The sequence below is a fragment of the Phocoena sinus genome, chromosome 9, assembly GCF_008692025.1.
Source record: "Phocoena sinus isolate mPhoSin1 chromosome 9, mPhoSin1.pri, whole genome shotgun sequence".
In the NCBI taxonomy this organism is placed as follows: domain Eukaryota; kingdom Metazoa; phylum Chordata; class Mammalia; order Artiodactyla; family Phocoenidae; genus Phocoena; species Phocoena sinus.
Window position 1 is genome coordinate 93,036,499 of NC_045771.1, and position 20,890 is coordinate 93,057,388.

General features: G+C 37.3%; 1 protein-coding gene across 1 annotated transcript in view; it reads left to right on the forward strand.

The window, feature by feature from the left end:
• The window catches only part of POU6F2 (POU class 6 homeobox 2), a 452,738-nt gene that overhangs the window by 91,459 nt on the left and 340,389 nt on the right, over nt 1-20,890 (forward strand). Inside the window, 1 exon segment of the mRNA XM_032643090.1 lies at nt 2,151-2,322. Coding sequence (XP_032498981.1) covers nt 2,151-2,322 — 172 coding nt within the window.

Genomic DNA, 20,890 nt, shown 5'->3' on the forward strand with positions numbered 1-20,890 from the left:
TATTTACACTACAGTGAGACAAGCCTAATTTATTCTCTAAAGAGTTCAAGGTAGGGCTCAACCGTTTCCGAGTGGGGGAGACAATGGAGAAATGTTTGTGGTTGCTATCTGCAATAATCTGATGCTGACAGAGAGTAGTATTTTATTTAGTAATTAACAGTGTAAAGGGGAGAGAAGCTGTCATGTTGGTTCTTAAGCTGGAGAATGTGATGAAAGATGATATCTGCGATCTCATCCTTTCTACTTGTTTAGGATTGTCAGGATGAGAAATGTCAGCATTATGAAAGCTCGGCTCTGCTCTTGATATGATAAAACCCTTCAAAAGCCAGTCTTCCTCCATCCCTCGTCCCCCTCCTTTCTCTCTCTCTCTCTCTCTGCACTTGCTTTTTATTTATCCTGTTTTGTTAGATGGCAGAAATATAATTCTTTTCTTTCTTCCTATTATAAGCCACCATTTTTGTTTTATTATATGTTTCACAACCCCTAATGCCCCACTGAAAATTACCTTGTTAAATGACAAAGCCATGAATCCTTTCCACCATTCCCTCAGAGGTTTGAAACAGTCAACAGACTGTAAAGAATAAATAATAAAAAAGTATTGATTATTTTGATGACTGTGAGATTCAATTAAGTATTAATTTTGCCCTCCAGTGGACCTATCAAGGTATTCAAAAGGGAGGATTTGGCTCAGCTAAATGCGTGCTGAGTGCTTCAGACTTAAATAGGGAGAAAATGTGTTTACCTACAGTATTTGAAGAAGAAGTGCATTGATGCACAGAGTCCAATATTTAAGTGCTGTGCAAATTAAGCCCTGGTGACAGTGACATTGTTTTCCGTGGTATGAGTATTGACTAAAGAAGTGAATTTGATGACAGCTTAAACTATTTGTATTGATTAACATTTTCATAGATTATCATGTGTCATATCAAATTCACTTTTCAGGAATGAATACATTAAAAAAAAATAACCCCAGGCTTACCACAACCAATGTAATGATGGGACAAGACAGCATGCGGCCCTACCTGCCCCTGCGCTGGTCACCTGTCTCCTGCTCAGGAGCCATTTAAGCATGAACTTGGCAATAAATAGCTCCCAGAACACGCAAAAGGGGCACTTCCGGCTTTTCTCTCCCTTCTGCCTCTGATACCTGTGCCACCGCAATAGCATGCGTCTTAGTTTGCAAATGGAATAGAAGGCTGCCCTTGGAAAAATACTGCTGATCCTAAAATGCCCTCCTAACGAGCTGAAGATAAAGCAGATTTAAATTATTGGGGGGTAAAGTTTGCCTTTTCGGAGGTGATCTTTGACTTCTTTTTCTTTAATGCTCTGGGCATAGGATGCTCTGGGTATCCGAATTATTGAACAGAGTTTGTAAGTATTTTTCCAATTCCTTTCAAAAACTGTAAACCAATTTTCATCTCTTTTATTGTTTGCTTTCAAATGTTCATTTGATTTGGCGTCAGCTGCAGTCCCAAATCTGGGACCAGCGAAGTCAACTTCTAAGGGTGCTGCTAGAATTTACATAAGAAATCTCTTTCATTCCATTGAAAGCCTTTGGATGACTCTTTTCTCCCTGTCTCTTTTTTCTGCTCTCGGGATAGGGTTTAATTGCTTCTCCCCCAGGGAGAGGGCTTCCTAAAATAGCCCTTGGGTCCTCCCTAGGGTGCTCCTTCCTTTTGAGTCTGTTGCCGAAGTACAAACCCCGCACTTTCTTTTTTTTTTTTTTTCTCTTCTTGCATTCAAGACAGCACAAGGTGTAAAAACATTTGCACAAAAGCACATCCCACAATTAAAGCTGTGTTGGTTAGGTTGCTTTCAAAGAAGTTTTTTCTTTTCTCTGTCTCTCTCTCTCTCTCTCTCTCTCTCTCTCTCTCTCTCTCTCTCTCATTTTTTCCTCAGAAGCCTGCATCTCTCTCATGCTAGTTGAGCTTTAATAGGGTGGGGAGGAATGGAGAACTCGGATCTGTAATAGCTCTTCACTTGACTGCAGCCAGCAATAACAGCGGGAGCAGTCAGAGATAAGAGAGAGGGGAGAGAGGGAGAGTCTGTGTGTGGAAGAGAGAGAGAAGAGGAGAGGGAGACAGAGGACACGCACACACTCAAGCAGCCACTTTTTTTTTCCTCCCCTTCACTCTTTTCCCCCATCCTAGGATCCAATGATAGCTGGACAAGTCAGTAAGCCCTTGCTGTCAGTGCGGAGTGAGATGAATGCGGAGTTGGGAGGTGAGGACAAGGCTGCTACTTCAGACAGCGAGCTGAATGAGCCCCTGCTTGCGCCCGTGGGATCAAATGACAGCGAGGACACTCCCAGCAAGCTCTTCGGTAAGTCTGTCTAGGTCTTTCATTTCACTCCTACCATGATGTCCGGAAGAGCCATCCACGCCCTCACCCCCTCCTCTTTTTTTTTTTTTTTCCTGTTGTTCATTCAATTTTCTTCTAAGTACCAGAGAGGACCTTGGCATCTTGGAGGGGCTGAACCACCCCAGCTGATGAAGCCAGCTGGCTGGGAGGGTGTCCTCCAAACTTTTCCCAACCAGAAACTTCCTCCTGCCCCTTTGCACTGGTCAGATATTGCTAGCGTCCCTGGGCTAGAGATCATGGGGAAAAAAAGAAGAGGAGAATCATCGTCAGGAAATCAGTTCCATTGTGAGAATTGGTTAACGTTTATTGAATAAATATCGACTCGGTTTCGGGTTGCTTCGCAGCCTTTTGTTAAGGGGAAGGAGAGTAAAGAGTTATTATCTGTAGTCAAAAGACCAGAGAGGGGAACTGAAAAATATCAATACCGGTCATTCTCTGCCAGGTAAACAAAGGTGGCTATGGGAAGGGCACAAAGACATAACATTTTGTGATCACAGTTAGAACGAACATCTCTTCTCTTAAAAGGGTGATGAGGGAAGAAAATAGGTCCTTGGCATCCCTCGCCTCGGCCGCTCTCCTTTAACAGAGGTTTATAGCCTCATCCTAATGTAGAGGCAGCCCAGAACCTTTTTAGAAATCTTCGTTTCGTAAACAAAACAAGAACAAGGAGAGTGCCACTCCAGCAAAGACATCTGTCATTCAAACAGATGACACTCTGTAAGCCAACTCAAGCAACTCTGATCTCTAATCAGAAAGGGGAGCAGGCTGTGTTGAGGCGTGTGACTGAGTGATGGATGGTGGTAGATGTCTCTGCTGGGAAAGCACTTTATGGGAGAGAGTGACATTAGGTTTTCAGAACAGTTGTTCCTGAAACACTTGCTTTTAATTATTTCCAAGCGTTTATATACTTCTGACACTAAATATATGTTATCTATACACATATATAACACATACTAACCTGTTCATACATATATATACTAACCTGGTATAGGTACCTCAGAGTATATATGTATTGATCAGGCAGAGAACAGGTTAAAAGCTGTCAAGTGCCTGAACTGTAAAGAGACACAGCATCATGGCATAGACTCCTTTATTAAGAAAGTCATTAATTCAGTTAAAAACATGAGCTTAAAAAATAACTATAGAAAAATGCAGCTTAGTTTGGCAGCTCTAGGCCAGCTTCAACACAGGAGTGTTCCTCTGATTTTAAATACTCACTCAGTCAAACACTAGAGGAGTATTGCAGAGAAACTTTCTGTATCAAATTTTCTGTTGGTAAAATACTGTTTTGTAGTTAAGAGTATAGGAGATGCCAGTTTCAAGAAATTTTTTCATATGACCCTTTCTTGCAAAAGCGGCAATTTCACTTCTGACATAAATTTTCCATACCTAGGCATTAAGGTTTTAGTATTTTTACTCTGAAGAAATATTTTGTTGTAGTCTGAGTTTTTATCTGTGTAAGAAGAGTTATGTCCTAAAACACTCATTTCATTTCAAGGGGTTAGTGAGAGAAGGCAGATAAAACTGTAAATTGCAGGAAGGCAGAAGCCATGCTCCAGCCTCTTTGATGTTGAATATACTAATACTAAGCACTCTGACTTTTAAAAAGTAATCAATTGTGAATTAAACATAACTGAAGATAATGGATTATGTGTTTCCTAAACTTTGCTTGCATTTTTTAAAAGTAAATGCTTTTTGTAGACTTTGACTTAAAACCTCAACTTGTTGTTGTTGGTTTTCTTTTCAGATAAACCAATAGAAGGGTAATTAATTTGGCTTCTCAACATTTGTTTAGATTTTCCAATGTTGAAAATTGTCATAGATTAGTTATGTCACCTCTTACTGATTGGCATGTGTAGAGAAATAAGCTTAAAAAAAATCCAAGGTTGGGGGCGGGTCAAAGAAATTTGAATTAAAAGTTCTTTGAAAAGATATCTTAAGTGGAATCTTTACGGGGTAACCTAAGGAATCATAGCGTAGTTTAGAAATCCTAGCAGGTTTTAGAAGGTACTCATCTTTACTTTGGAATACTCACCTTCTGAGTTTGTGCGAGAGAATCCAGCAAAATCTACATCTTATATCTACTATTTCTTGTTTATTCACTTTTATTTGGTCTCTAGAGTGCTTTTTAAACACAATGTGAATCTTTTCCAGTTTCCTATTAGGTTAAACGAAATCAGTAGATGAACAGTTTTGAAAACTTAAGAAAAAAAATTGGAGACAATTTGAGAAAGATAGAATAGAAAGCAGCCCAGAAGGATGCTTTTTTTTTTTTTCTTTTTTGCAAAGTAAGCTGTGATTTTATGGTGACATTCTCATCGATGGAAAATTAACTGAATATTTATTCTGTCCATTTCATTTTACAGTAATCTTACCATTTATTATCTCATTGGTCTCTCAGGTTTCCTTAGCTACTGGTTCTTTTATGCTCTCACCTTTTAATATTATTGGGACTTAGCATTAGGAACTCTAGTCTATGTAACTGGCTAAAACTTTCTAGTATAATTCTCAGAATTTTACTAGAAAGCAACTAGTTTACTACAACTTTGGCAAACACTTAATGGGTGGTAATTTAAGGATCATTATTTTACTTGACGTATGTTCAAGTTTTTTGTTTTCGTATATAGTTGTGATTATACTCTTCACTTGGTAATGAAGAATTATATTCTTCACGAATAACTGAGAGCGTCCAGGTTTATCTCTAAACAGTGCTTTTCTAACATAACTCTCTCAACCATCACTCTTACAGCATATTCATTGTATTTTTGAAAACTGAGCTTCTGGAGTGAAAGGAGCAGATTAAGACAAATTTTTTTTTTTTATATCTTGGTCTGTTTACTTTTGTGGAGAGACATTTACAGTGAGAGGAGACAAGAGAGTTCCATTTTTATTGTACACGAAATTTCAGTATATAATGGATTTCTTTGGAGTCGTAGTCCCCCCTTTTGTGTCTTGTTGAAATTAGCAGTCCAGAGGACGTCTGTTTCTCTCACAGTATGGCACCTTCAGCCCAAAACTACAGGAGGAAGGCTAATACGGATGCCCTCTATGGATAAACAAAGGAAATTCCATTTGTTTATAAACAAATAAAAAGGAACCATTGGGCCCTTTTATGCTTCTCCTTAAATTGCACCTCTGCACTTTACAGCATCCAAAGGGAAACACACTCTGCAGAATGTTTCAGTGTTCTCAGCAGCTCAGAATAACAGAAGAAACCGAAACCATATGCCAGCCTAAAGAGAAAGTTCAGAAAAGGGCCCTTGTGTTTTATAAAGTAATTACATCAGAGGTAATGTTTTGCTTAACTTGAACAGCCATGGAAACTAAAGTACACTTAGGAGGGATGAATCCTCATTTCATTGAGAAATGTGTGGTTAGCTCGTTCTCTGTGATATCATTAAGTGGTACATTATTTATTCTTGTAAAGCCTGTGGAATAACTCTTCCTTTTTCAGTTCCTGACTGTATTATGCAAAGCTCTGAGCCGTAGGAAACAGTATGGAGGAGAGTAGACTTGCACGTCGGGAGGTATTATCAGAGAATCTGGTTCTGTGTCTCCCTGTGTTTCAGCTGCGTGATCAGATGAGTGATACCATGCAGGGCTGGTCATTTAATATGTGATGAGTGATGTACATATCGGAAACCACTCTCAAAACTGGCCTTTGGCAAACAGTCTCAAAGGGATGAGGTTGCTGTGTTTCTCCAGTGACATTTATAGCACTCGTGTCAATGTGGTACTTCAGTTTTAGTTATGCCCATCAAGAATTCAGTGTTCCACATTCAGTCAAGTTGGATGCTAAAATTCAAATGGTAGCATCAACAGCTTGGTGAGGAAAATGGCCCCAGAAAGGATAAAAATAATATATATCCCTAGAAAACATATCTGTACTAAAGTTTTCCCATGCAGTCTCAGCAGAAGAAGTGAGATCGTATAAAACATGCAGTAAATATTTTCTCTCATATATATTTGAAATTCCAAAGCTGATTTATTAACAGTCCTCCTCCTGGGAATCTTTTTATTGTTTCAAGTTGAACCTCATGATTGCTTTGCTTCAAGTCCCAACTACCTTGGGTGGCTGGGTTAGTTTCTTAGTGGTACCACACTGCACGGGAACTGGGCACACAGCTCTAAAGCCTTGAGCTGAAACATAAACAAACAAACAAAAAAACCATTTATAAACCTTGTGCCTGAAATAAAAATTGGTGGTTGGTTTTCTCTTATGATATTGTGTTTCTCTGGGTTAAAAGAAATTGCATGCAATGATACCTGTAAGGGTGGGTATTTTCAACATCATTTATCTGTGAACTATTGCAAAAGGGTTGAAAGTTGGGTCAGTGATTCTTAGCTAGAAAATGCAGTATCTGTAGGGTTTTTCTTTTCCTTCCCTTTCCGTTATCTTTCTCATAGAAACATGCATTAGAAGATATTTTTTTTTTTTAATTGCCATCCAGTTTGACTTGATTAGAATTTATGGCAGTGGAGTCGTTTCCAATGGCAAAAGGATAAAGAACTAAATTGTCTGTCACCCCTTGAGGCAGTGGTCTCTGCAGGTCAGCGTGGAGGTCGTTGGTTGGGCGTTATAAGGACTGCACTTAGTGGTGAACCTGCCTCTTGCCTGTGCATAAGTGGAGGCCGTCATTATAGCATCACTCACTCTCTTTATTACTTTATTTAAACATCTTTCAATGCCTTGATATTTGTAATATTCTGATAAAATATGCTGGGGCCAAGTAATCAGTAATGGGGCTTAAGCCCAAGAGGGTTTTAGCTGGGAGTTGATGAGGAAAATTCCCTAGAGAAATAGATTTACTGAAAATATGAACCATGTTTCTGGATCTTTTAAAGTTTAAATATTATAGCCATTGAAAATGCATACTGTATTTTTCACTGAAGAGAGTGTGTTTTGTTAGAGAAACATTAAAACAGCATCTTTTAAAATCAACTAACTAATCCGAGTAATAGATTTGAGGCTAAACAAGTTATTTAAAAAAAAAAAAAGAAAGAAACCAGTAGAAACCTGTATTTGTGTAAGTAAATGAGATGCATGATAAGGTATTTGCCAAAAATCAATTATGGTTTCATACAAGCTCTTGTGGTGCTTCAAACAAGCCCTTGTGGTGCTATTCTCTGACTACTGAGGGGGAAATGCACATTTAGAGACATTTCTTAACATTTAAGAAAATCTACTGCACCAAGGTATTTCTTTAAAAAGTCCAGTGTGTGTGTTTAGACAAACTTGGTTTAGTGTTCTCCACTCCCAGAAAACATTGAGATACTGCACTGATAAATAAATCCACTTTAAATAGCATTAATGTGTAATCTTGGAAATAAAAATAAATTCTTATCAAATGGCAGTGATGTTCAAACTTCACACCATGTTCGTTACATTGAGCTGTGTTCATTTCTACGGGGCACTTTGATGGAGGGAAGTGCACAATACATGACGTAAGATTCAGTGGGGACTTTCTCACTGCCTTCTTTTTCCATCTCTTTGCCATGCCTGGGGTACTCAGGTTAGACCTCTGTATAGAGAAGAAAGTTCTATATTGCAGTGTCTGAGGATGCTACTACCTGGTAACACATCAGTGAATCAAAATGCTGATACAGATTTATACTTTTTCTTTGATTTTGATTGCGAGGATGCTTATATTTTGTTGTCCTTGTTGTTAAGTGGTGCTGTAAAAAATCTGAAAGAAGACAAAGTATTAGAAATGACACTACTCTGTACCATCATCCCTTAAAATGATCCCATTGTAGTCTTTTTATCGTCTGGGATGTTTTAACTTAAAGGTTACGTGGCATCATAGTGTTTTTGTAGTTCGTCCAGCTCAGTTTATGTCATAATTAATAAATAGAGGTGCATTTCGGATTCAAGCTCCCAAGGCTCAGCCCTTAAGTAGATTGCTTTCTTTCCCAATTACCTGATTTAATGATAGAGTGAGCATTATTCTTTTTCAAGAATTGACCAAATAAATATTTTCCCCCACTTCAAAAATGAGATGTTAAGTGACTGTTGGCAGTGGACTTTGCTGGTTATTAGACAGTAAACAGATAATTTGTGAGAGAGCAGTTATTTTCTTTGATTGGCGACCTTGCTGGTTTATGTTTGGGGATTAATAATACATCAGACATTCACACATTAAAAAGAAAGTAGATGTGAAGGAGGAGGGGTAGAGGATGCAGTTCTGCCATGGGGCTGCTCCAGATTATCCGAGCCTTCCCTGGGAACGGGGACGGTCAGAGGCGCTGGCACACTTGCCCAAATATGCACCTGGCTCCACTTCACATGCTTCTTGATTTTCTTATGCTAAAGAAAAAGATAGCAAAGTGTTTATACCAAACTGGCACCCTGTCAGGGGGCAATCTGTGTAAAGTTTCCTGCTGTCAGGTTAATAAATTTTTAAAAAATATCCAAAGGCAGAGGTAGCTAGAGAAAGCTCATAGTAACAGTTGCCATTCTCCAGCAGATGGGTGGATGGGTTTTCTCTTTAACAGCCAACGTGGCTCTGGAATTTTCTCATTTGTTGTCTTCCTAGGTTCTATACTTCACTGGTGTTTTTGTTCAGCTTTCCTTTTATTAAAGCCATTTCAGTCTTACTTTTTAAATGTTTTCCCTTTTAAATTTACAATATCTTTTCTTTGAAAAGGAAATAGGTGAGCATACTTTGTTTCGAGATGGTATTTTACAGTTGCACATATCCTTATGCTGTGAATCTGAATGAGGTTCTAAATCTGTCAACACTGGGCTTTTCTTTGGGAATAGCTTCATGTAATGTTTATATTAAAATTCATTCATAAAGGAGTATTTGGGCTTTGGCAATATGGGGGCTTCTGATGAGGTGTGTTTATTAAGCCTGTTGACCTGACTCAATATTTTAAATGTAAACTCCCACCTTCTGCTTCTCAAAGTCAGAAGAAAATGTATCTAAAAAAATGATACAAGTGAATTTATTTACAAAAGAGAAATAGACTCACAGACATAGAAAACAAACTTATGATCACCAAAGGGGATAGCGGGGGGGGGGGGAGATAAATTAGGAGCTTGGGATTAACATATACACACTACTATATATAAAGTAGATAAACAGCAAGGACCTACTGTAGAGCACAGGGAACTATACTCAATATCTTAGAATAACCTATAATGGAAAATAATCTGAAAAATTATATATGTACATATATATGTAACTGAATCACTTTGCTATACACTTGAAACAAACACAACATTGTAAATTAACTATACTCCAATAAAAAAAAATAACTGATATAAAAAAAAGATAGTCCACCTGAAAAATAGTCAGATTTCATACAAATATGAAACAAGGGCACACTAGTTTGGTGACATCTCACTCTATGTTGTGGCAATATTGTGAGCTATGAAACATGGACTGTCTTTAATGCGAACACAGGGGTCAGGAAAAAATAACACTGAACTGCTTTTGGTTGAAGAAAGTTTGTCATTCTCAGAGAAATGGAAATTAACTTTTTGGGTAAGTGTTCAGAAATCATTTTGAAAAACTACCTAGTCAAGGCACATAGCTGCTAACTAGCTGCTAACATCCCTTTTTAATTGTTAACTGATACTTAAAAAAAAAATCCTAGATGTTAGATGAATGTCTGTACTTCATCTGAGGATTTAAAAGAAAATCCATGCTCCAACTTCTCTTAGTCAAAGAGCTTTTAAGGTCCTAGAGTGGCAAGAACATACTGTTTTTTATTTTCATTAAAAACTGAGCTACCTGGAACAACATAACTAATACAGTCTGAGTCCCTTTTATTAGAGGACTGCACTGCCATCAAACCTATTTGAAAATATGAGAAAAATGATCAGATTACAATTAGAGAAACTAAGTAACATCATTACATAACTAAATACATTACATATACTAAATTCTTAAGAGGTTTGTTGTGCTGAAGACCATTTGAAAATGGGATTCTGTAATGAAACCTGCATTCCTTAAGATGGTGAATAATTAAAATAAAACCTGTTAATTTAGCCTGAGAATGAGGTAGAATATTAAGATATTTTTAGGACACTTATCATGTACCAATGATACCCGACATGAAACAATTCAACAATTTAATGAATGTATTTGTCCTGCTAGACATTGTTTGGTATTTGTAGTTTTCTGAGCATTTCTTCTTTTGCTGTGAAATAATCGTATTTTCCAGATTGGTGTACTTTCCAAATATCTTGTGTTATTTTCATTTCATCCTATTAATGAGAAAAAAAAACCAATTGTGATAAAAGTTTGTGAAAGCCAAGAAACCCATATTTAAAGATTAGTATTAATATAGTGTTTTAAAATAACAATGCACATTTTCCATTTTCTTATCACTTCCATACTTTATTTTTGTTTTCCTTTATTTTCTTTCTTAGGCACTGTGAATGCACAGTGAATAAATGTAGCACTACCCACGTAAAACATGTGTGTCTACTGTGTGTTCATATTTTCTCCTGTGTTCATGTGACACTTCAAATTGTCTTGCTAAATTTGTTGTATGAATATTTTCTCTATCATAAAATTAAAGAATTCTAATTTATAATAATAAGCTTTTAGTTCACTCTATCCATACATCACTTAAATATACTTCTCCTGTACCTATGTATATTTTAAAAAATAGTTTCCAGATAAACTTAATAAAATTAATAGCTTGTCAATAAAGGACAACTAGTTATATTATAGTATTGCTTCAGGCACAGTTGGGCTTAATCCAAATTCCAGTATCTTCTTTGAATCTGCTATTCACTGAGCAGAGGAGACAACAGGATCTCTCAGAAATTGTACAGTTTAATTCAGTAAAGAGATTTGGGGTTTTCTGCACAGTTTGATTTATATGGAATAGATATACATTTTTAAAACATACAAAACTTGCCCATGCTAAAGAAGATGCTAAATTTTAGGAACTTAAATATTTGTCTACTTGTGGGATATGCATACATTACAATATAAACATTTCTTTTTCTTTTTTTAAGTAGAAGGCATTGGTGCAAGAGTTAGTAAGCGTAATTTTGGTTACACATTCCTGTAAGAATTCCATGTGCCTAAATATACATTTACATATACACATATCAAGATAGGCTGGATGGTTGATATGATTTAAAAAAATCATTTTTGAAACATTTGCTGTTAAAATAGTGTGGTGTAATTAATCTCCTTTTGCAGTTCTTGATAGCCATATATGTGGTGATTTGTCTTTTACTATCAATATGGCAGGATTTATTTAGATAAATTAATGGTTTGGGGTTATTGCACATCGCTGTTAAGGTAGAAGAGCTAAAGGATGAATTTGATTTAAAAATGCAAACATTTGAAGCTACTTAAAAAGCATGAAAAATTATTATTGCAGAGTGAATTTTTGCCAAAACCAACTGAAGGTAGAAGAAAATTAAAAAATCGAATAGAAAAACACATTTTCCTGTATTAAAAAATGTATAGACGCAGAAGTGGTCTATGGGGTGAAATGCCCTTTTACAAACCTGCATTTTTTCCCTTAGTATATCTAGTTTCTTTTAGCAAAATAGAAATATGTCCAAAAGGAAATATCCAGTTTTCAAAATGAGAAGCCTGAAAGGAATATCAAATAAAGCTAACATTTTAACGGCTCCATTTAATTATATTTATATACTGCACTGTTATGTACGCATGGGTAAATATTCAGAATAGGGATCATCTTGATTATGTGGGAAAACTTTCACACACTTTTGGGAAGAAACGTACATCATTGTTTTGGGTGTAGATTGGCTCATCTTATTCTGGCTTCTAAAATTAAGGCAAGTTTTATTCTTAAGAGATACCTAAGGAATTGTTCAAATTTTCAGGTATACTGGTCTGTTTCTTTGCTTTAGTTTGGGATCTTTACTTTTCCCATTATATTCCACGCTCATACTAATTCCGTAACAATCCAATAGGAATCTGCTGGCAATCAGAAAAGTGTTAAAACTAAGCATCGCTTTAAAAGGGATTGATGTCTACAGCTGCCTGCTTAAAAAAACAAAAAACAAAAACTGGTCAGATTGGAGATTGCTGATGGCTTTGAGATGGTTGTACTAGCCTAGGATGGTAGCTACCCATCTTGGCATCTGTAGTGTATCAATATGTTTTTATAATGATGCAATAATCTGAACCCTGTAACAGTTTATGGTCCTTCTGAGAATTCTTATGGATTCTTAGAGTGACAGAGGTCTGAGAAAAGATCTTGAAAGCTTTCACAAAATCTGGCTCAGTGACAGAAAGCTAGCATGAGTGTGATTTAGCTGCTAAGGAATCCTATTGACTGGGAACATCATTAAACTTTTAAGTTAAAACTAAACCCACAAGACAAATGGTAGATATGAAGGGTGAAGGGTACCCAGAAGGATGGCAGAAATTAAAAAGTACTGAAGGGTCTGAGATAAAAGGCAAAATTCAGCAAGCTCAATGCTGATCTGCATATCCTACTTAGAAAAAGGATTTTTGTTTGTATACTGTTCTGAGTAGTGCCATGTGCCCTGGAAATTGGCATGAGTGCATTCTGGAATCTATCAGACTTCGTGGTTGCTTTCTTAATTTTCCCTGGCTATTTTTAGTCCATGATAAATAAGGAACTTGAAGTTTGAATCTAGGACCTGTGAGATATAAAACCAGAAGCAGCAGGAAATAACCATGACGAGTAACTTCACATCAGTGTATGCCCACAGACACCAATCTACTTAACATTGGTAATACCGCTAATTTCTCTGGGCTTTTTAAAATACACTTCCACAGGAGCTCTCAAAACCCATAAAAGTGTGGCATGTAAAGTAAATTGTTTGTCACTTGCCGACGACCTGCCATATTTATTGTCAGGAGAAATGGACATTCGTTGGGAGAGCAGTTGTTAAAGGCCAAACAATTTTTAAAGATAGCAAAGATACGTGAGGGTTTTCCTTTTTCTAACAATGAGCCACCCCTTCAGACATCAAAAGACAAGATAATAAGACACTTCAAGCACAATTCAAGATTATATTCAACATCTAAAGGCTCATCTCTTGTCAGTTTGCATTTACTCTCTCAGGGATGTGATGCTTCTATCATCTTTCTGTCAAGAGGAGTCTGGCAGAAGAGGCGAGAGCTCTTATTTCACACACTTAGGGTTTTTTATCAAATAGCCCACACTCGTTCTGATTCAGCCAAAATGGGGGGATAATTTGAAGAAGGTCATGCACAAGCACAAAAACCTCATATTGATTTGTGAGATTAGAAGGCATTAAAATTGCACGTTTCTGTTAGTTGTCGAGATGTTTTGTCAGTTTATTTGGTAATACACTTTTGCAGCCTGGAAAAAAAAGATGACTTAAAATTTTCAAATAGATGGCTGAAAGCTAAAATTGTTTCCTTTAATGTGACCATATTTGAACATTTAACAAGTGAACGTAAAAATCATTTAATGCTTTTAGTTTAACAATATTTGAAATTAGCTTATATAATGAAATACTTCATGCAATGTAAAAGCAAAATAGCACAATTGTACCTATCAGAGGAAAGAAATATATGTATGAAATCAGTTTTTAAACACTTTAAAAATTCATTTCGTGTATTTAATATATAGGTAAAAGGTGATGACATTTTCAATATAAATGTAATTATGAGGTTATTTTACAATGGTTATCAAATTTTTAACATTTTGTACCCTGAAATTACAGTGCCATTATATTTGTCATTTTATGCCATTCTTACTATATGTGCCCTTTTCCAGAGAGGGTGCTAAAGAATAAATAAAGGAGTTTTAAAGTTATTATTATTATTCCCTGTCAAAATTCATCACATTTCCTCCTTAGCTCTCTGACAGTCACAAAGCCATACAAAGAAACATTCTAGTTTTATTTTTTCCTGGTGAGTGGGACAGGAGCAGGTCTATAGGAGTTAGAAGAACCAGCTTTTCCTCTCAAAATATAACAACTGATGAAAATAAAACCATGATATCCTGGGATCATTTCTATATTGGATCTTTGAAATTACTTTTCCTAGGAATATTCATCAACTCTATGTGTCTCCATTTCTTACGTTTCTCTTCTTTGCAGTAAGTGTTTTGAAACCGACTTTCTTACTTTTGTGCTACTTTCACATATCAAAACAAAGGAGGTGTACCTATATACCATGTAATTACGGCATGGTGTAATAGAAATGAAATGCATAACTTGTCCTATTTCTTACATAGGTCTTTTCTATATTATACAGTTTATGCATTTTACATTCAACTAAGTGAATTTATCCTCTCAACAAATATTTGTGAGTATCTGTTTTGTGGCAGGAGCTGTCCTCTGAGGACTCAGTGGAGAATAATACATCAGACAGGATCATTCACCTAGTCTAGCTCACCACTCCACGGGATGCTGAGGTTGGAAAAATGAACAAGACAGGGTTGCCCCACCCTCAAATAGCCCACAACCAACACTATACATGGACATTTCTCTTTACTTCCTCATGTCCTGGGACTCTTCAGGAAATCTTAATCTTCAATGTCATGCATTTCAGAAGTTGTTTGTTGGTCATAGCTAAACATTTAGAAAAACTATGATCTCCAAAAAGTGAGGAAGAAGAGAGGATTATGAAGTGATTTACGACAGATGACGTTCATAAGGTTTTCATTAGTTTGGTGCTCATGATGTAAAACACAAATGCAATTCTTTAGCAATTGTCTCTTAGTCATGTGCAAAGGGAACATGAAGTGGATTTATCTTTTTCTCTCCTGCCTTTATTCTCCTTCCAAGATTCTTGTTTGTTTATCATACAATAAAATTTAGTAGGGCAAGCTCTGGAGTAGGCTGGTTGGATTTGAGCCTGTGTCTGCTACCTGTCAGCTGGCTGGGCAAGATACATGTTTAAGCCTCAGCTTCCCTGCCTCTAAGTGAGTTACTGATGGTACTTACTTCATAGAAGAGTCTTGAGGTTGAAATGAGGTGTAGAGCCTCACGTGTAGAGCCCTATTGAGTGCCTGGAATGTAACCAACACGTAACAAATACCAGCCTTACTTCACTTTATTAAGAGTTGAAAATGAACTTGCCATTTTTAGAAAGAATTTGATTAATTTTTAGCAACAGATATCAGAAAACCAACAACCAAAATTCTGAGGTATTTGGAATTAGCCATGCTTCTTCCTAAGGAAGCATCAGCATTCAGGGTTCTCTTGGCCAAAGAAAAATTCTGTGCATCTTTCCTCCTGATGACAACACCCCTTCCTTCTTCAGAAATATTAGTCACTGCCTACTCCCAAGTCCATTCAGGGCAGGATTCAGACTTATAAATAGATGACAAGCAGGTTCTAGACGGGGCAGTACTTCACGATCTTTGTCTTGGAGAGCCTGCGGGCAAAGTGGTGAGCAAGGATACAGTTCTGTATCTTGCTCTTTTCTAAATTTGAAACGTTGGAGTGTGCAAGTCTTTCAAATCATAGAGATTTAAAAAATAATTTTGGCCATGGGAAGTGATATGAAACCATATGTCTGTGGGCGACAGCAAATGCGTCTCTAACTTGTGGTTCAGTCGGATACCTTGGTGGCGGGCTGCCTTTGGGTGGTGTCCCTCCGAGGTGGACAGCTGTCTCTCTGATGGAATTTGCTAGCTCTCCGACCAAGCACTTACTCCTTTCCACCTTGACCACATTGTTGCCAAAATGAGGAATGTAGCATTGGCCTCCAATTAAGTGCTCAGAGACCTTTCAGAGGATGATTCTGTGACCTCATCAAGGGGAGCTACACAGAATTTCAGAGAGAGAGAAACGTCCCATTGAAATCACATGAAGCTAGGGGAAGAAGCATACGGCAGAAGGATTGTAACCAGGGTTTGAATCACTGCTCTTGACCTACACACAGGGGTATGACTTCTTGTGCCTCTATTTCCTCTTCTGTAACATGGGAGTTAGAGTAACAATCCAATAGGGTGTTAAAGGTTATAGAAAGGAAAGCAAGTAAGGTGCCTACACATGGGGGTGTTTAATAAATGTGATACCAAATGTATCTTTCTGATACACTAAGAAGTGACCCTGTAGAGAATGTGGATCAGATATTAATGATCAGATGAGGCAGGGGTTTTGAATGATCAGATCTGCTTCCCTAATCTTTCTCCATAAAAGCCAGAACTCAACCTGGAAGTGGAGAGAATAACCTCTGCTCCAGAAATAAAGTGGATTCAATTAGGCTGTGTGTCTTCTCTGCCCTTGCGAGGAGCTCTTTTCTGCCTCAAAAGTAAAGCACTTCTCTCCAAGCGTTAGTTATATGTTATTAGTTATGTGTTGGTGAGGTATTGGAACTTGGCTGCAAGTAGAAGTCCATGGTATCTTCATACCTTTGGGGATTTTTATAGCCAATGTTTAATTAGGATTTTCTAATCTTCAAGAATGAGCCCTTCATATTTTTCTAAAAAAGGAATAAACCAAAAATAAGTCTACAGTCTCAAAAATCTTTCAGTGTAATACCTCTAAGAATTGAACATGCTGTGAATATTTGAGTAGACTAAATTGACATTTGATGTCATATTTGTGGGGAAATGTGTTATTACCTTTATTAAGGATATTTAGAGAATTTTGATTGAGATTACTGAAACCTACTTCCTTTTATAGATGCCACAGTAGTCAGGATCACCAGTGGAGCGCCTCTCTGTGTTTGTTGCTGTTGTTACTGTGGTAACCCCACATATTTTTAATTATATATTTTTTCATGCCTTATGCATATTTATCAGAAATTATTGGCACTTCTAAAACCACGTCGTTAACATGTGTCAATTGATGTCGATAAATATACCATGATACTGAAAAATATAAAATCATGCTTTCAGATTGAATTAACGTACGTTTGTGTTCATATTAAGTAGAAGAGACAAACTCTCCTTGAAGCCAGTGGCAGTGATCATCCCCTTCATATATAATGTGTCTATTCGACGGTTTTGACTTTCTTCTCTGAGTGTATACGATATTCTGCCCCTTGCCTGTACCAGCTTTTATTACCGTGGCCTCTGTGGATTTCTTACTGGGTAAACAAACAGATCTGTTTCCACTTGGTTGTGCCACTGGGTAATGGCAGCATGGAAAGGATACTGTTGGCAAAACTAATACAAGATTTGGCTCTATTGCAGGGTTTATATTGTACAGAGGGAAGAAAACCCACCTCTTCATGCCGTGCCAGGAGTTGGGTACAGATTTGTTTATTGAGCATCTCATCCAGCGCTTATGTGCATCTCCCAGGCCATTCCCTTCTGGCCACCGCCCAGAAGATTCTTTCATCAAGCACTGCCCTCTACAGCTGACTCTTCCAACTTTTCATCCTTTAATAAAAAGTTGCATTCTTAATCTGTCCTAACTAAAAGTCAGTGCTTAGGAGAAGAATTGCTTCTTCTATGTAAGACTTGGTTTTTTTTTATACTGATTTCCCTGCCTTTATGTTCCATGGTGGTTCAGAAATCTTCCATTCCTCAAAATCCTCAAGACTTGAACAGTCTTACACACGCCTAGGAATTTGTAGTTTACCTTCTTGTTTAAATATTGAAATAGACTTGCTTACTATTAGGCTTTCTTTAAGGTGATCTGCCCCAAGAAAATGGCTATGCTTTTATGCTACCCTCTGAAAGGACATCTTGCTTCTTGGTCTTCTTATCCTTCAGAGGTGCATTTTTTCCTATCAGTTATGAGCCTTTTAGAGAAAAATCTATGGACTCTATATAGCAGCACATGTTAACTAATATCACTTCATTTCATTTAGGTTAAAGAGGCCAGGTGCAAATAACCATTTACTATCTTGATGTGTTCTCCAAGTTGCTTATAATGAACTCATTGAGGGGTTAATTTATACAAAAACATTTATTGTGTCCCACCCTTTTTTGTGGTCAAAAATATTTGGGCCAAACTTCCTGCTTTCCCACATTACAATGAATCTTGCCTTCTCTTGCTTTCTGACTATTCTCTCATTTCTTAACCCCTTTTGCATCCATTTCCAGTGTTCGCCTAGTATTATAATGACTTGTGCATTTGTCTGCCTCCCGTGTTGGGTAGTAAGCCCCCAGAGGGCAGGTAATAGATCTTGCATATATTAAGTGCCAGATAAATGTTTTTTGAATCAAACTGCTTCTGAGTTGGATGTTTCTGGACATCATCCACTCTTGGTAAATACTTACTTGAATAGTAAGGGGAAATAGACTCTACCCACAGGAGTCTACTGTTCAGCTAAAGTAAGAATGTGTGTGTGTGTATGTGTGTATTAACAAAAATGAATAGCAAAACAAAGGTAAAAAGTGTTCACGTATTCAACAAATATTTATTGAGCACCTTTGTGCTAAGTGTTGTACTAGGTGCTGAGAAAACAGTGATGAATTAGACAGAATTGAATTTTTTTTTTCGTGGAGTTTACAGATGATAGGAAACTCAGATATTAAACAATGATGGCCCGGAAATTTAGTAATTTACCGTTGTGAGAAATGCTCTGCAAAAGTATTGTATGCTATAGGAATGAATAATAAGGGGATGTGACTTAGTTTGAAGGTTCAGGTGTGATGGTGGACATTGAGTGGACAATATTTGGATGTTACTTTGGCAAATTACACCTCTCCAATTGGATACAGTCTTGGTGGAACTATCAAACAAGACGTTCCACCTTCTCCTGGAGAAAGGAATTGTATGTGCCCCAAAGTAGACAGTCAGGTGCTCTCTCCTGGGAATATCACTCTTGAACTGAGTGACCCCAGGACTGAAAAACAGCTAGAGCACGTCTAGATGGTGGTGACCCCAGAGACTGTCCCTAGTTTTTAACACCTTGATTCCTGGAAGAGTCTTTGTTATCATCTTTTCAGAGATCTAGATCAATAGCTTTTTCCTTTGACCCTGTGAGCTACACCCCCGAGCCACGACAAGGGCTTTTCTCTCCCTTTCTCTATTTTGCGTAAGTAAGGACCTAGAGATTATCATACTAAGCGAAGTAAGTCAGGCAGAGAAAGACAGATATCATAATGATACCACTTATATGTGGACTCTAAAAAAATGGTACAAATGAGCTTATCTGCAGAACAGAAATAGACTCACAGACATAGAAAACAAATTTATGGTTACCAAAGAGGAAAGGGGGGGAGGGAGAAATTAGGAGTCCGGGATTAAAATATACACATTACTATATATGGAGTAGATAACAACAGGGGCCTACTGTATAGCACAGGGATCTGTACTCAATATCTTGTAATAACCTATAATGGAAAAAGAATCTAAAAAAGAAAATATGTATACATATATTTTCTTTCTAAATATATATAAATCTTTATATATATATCACTTTGCTGAACTGAATCAATGAATCACTTTGCTGTACACCTCAAACAAACACAACATTGTAAGTCAGCTGTATTTCAATAAAAATTTTAAAAAAGACTAAGTTCATGTTACCTGCAACTGAAGAACTCTTATACTGGTTATGCTCATGATCTTCAGAGCTGCATTTAGAGAAGACATTTTTCTAAAATTGATATCTCAGAGTTAGAACAGAGAAGCCATTCCTTGGGCAAACAGCATGGGCAAAGGAACAGAGTGAGAGAGTTTTGTTCAGCTACAACTTTATAGGATGGGAGTGAAGAATTAGGTGTTCCTGGTAGAGGAAGGGGTCGGGCCAGGTGACCGTTCATCACAGGTACTGAAATCTGCCCTCGGAATTAGCAAAGCTGGCAGATCTTGAGGGAAACTATGCAGGCTAACATTCTACAGCTGCCTTCCATTCCTCCTGCCTAGTCTGGGACCCAGTCAGAGCGCCCACCACCAGCCCTAAGTGTCTTCTACTAAATTTTGATTTAAAGTACCACTGATTCTTTTTTTTTTTTTTAACATCTTTATTGGAGTATAATTGCTTTACAATGGTGTATTAGTTTCTGCTTTATAACAATGTGAATCAGCTATACATATACATATATCCCCATAGCCCCTCCCTCTTGCGTCTCCCTCCCACCCTCCCTATCCCACCCCTCTAGGTGGTCACAAAGCACCGAGCTGATCTCCCTGTGCTATGAGGCTGCTTCCCACTAGCTATCTATTTGACATTTGGTAGTGTATAATATGTCCATGCCACTCTCTCGCTTTGTCCCAGCTTACACTTCCTCCTCCCTGTGTCCTCAAGTCCATTCTCTACATCTGTGTCTTTACTCCTATCCTGCCCCTAGGTTCTTCAGAACCTTTTTTTTTTTTTTTTACATCACATACATATGTGTTAGCATATGGTATTTGTTTTTCTCTTTCTGACTTACTTCACTCTGTATGACAGACTCTAGGTCCATCCACCTCACTACAAGTAACTCAATTTTGTTTCATTTTATGGCTGAGTAATTTTCCATTGTATATATGTGCCACATCTTCTTTATCCATTCATCTGTTAATGGACATAAAGTACCACTGATTCTTAAAGTACTCATACTCTAGTTACAGTGATACGGTTGTTCTCATTATCTATTGCTGCATTACAACCCACATCAAAACCTCATGGCTTAAACAGTAACATTTATTTTGCTCCCAAATCTTCAGTTTGGTAAGGGATTGGTAGAGGCA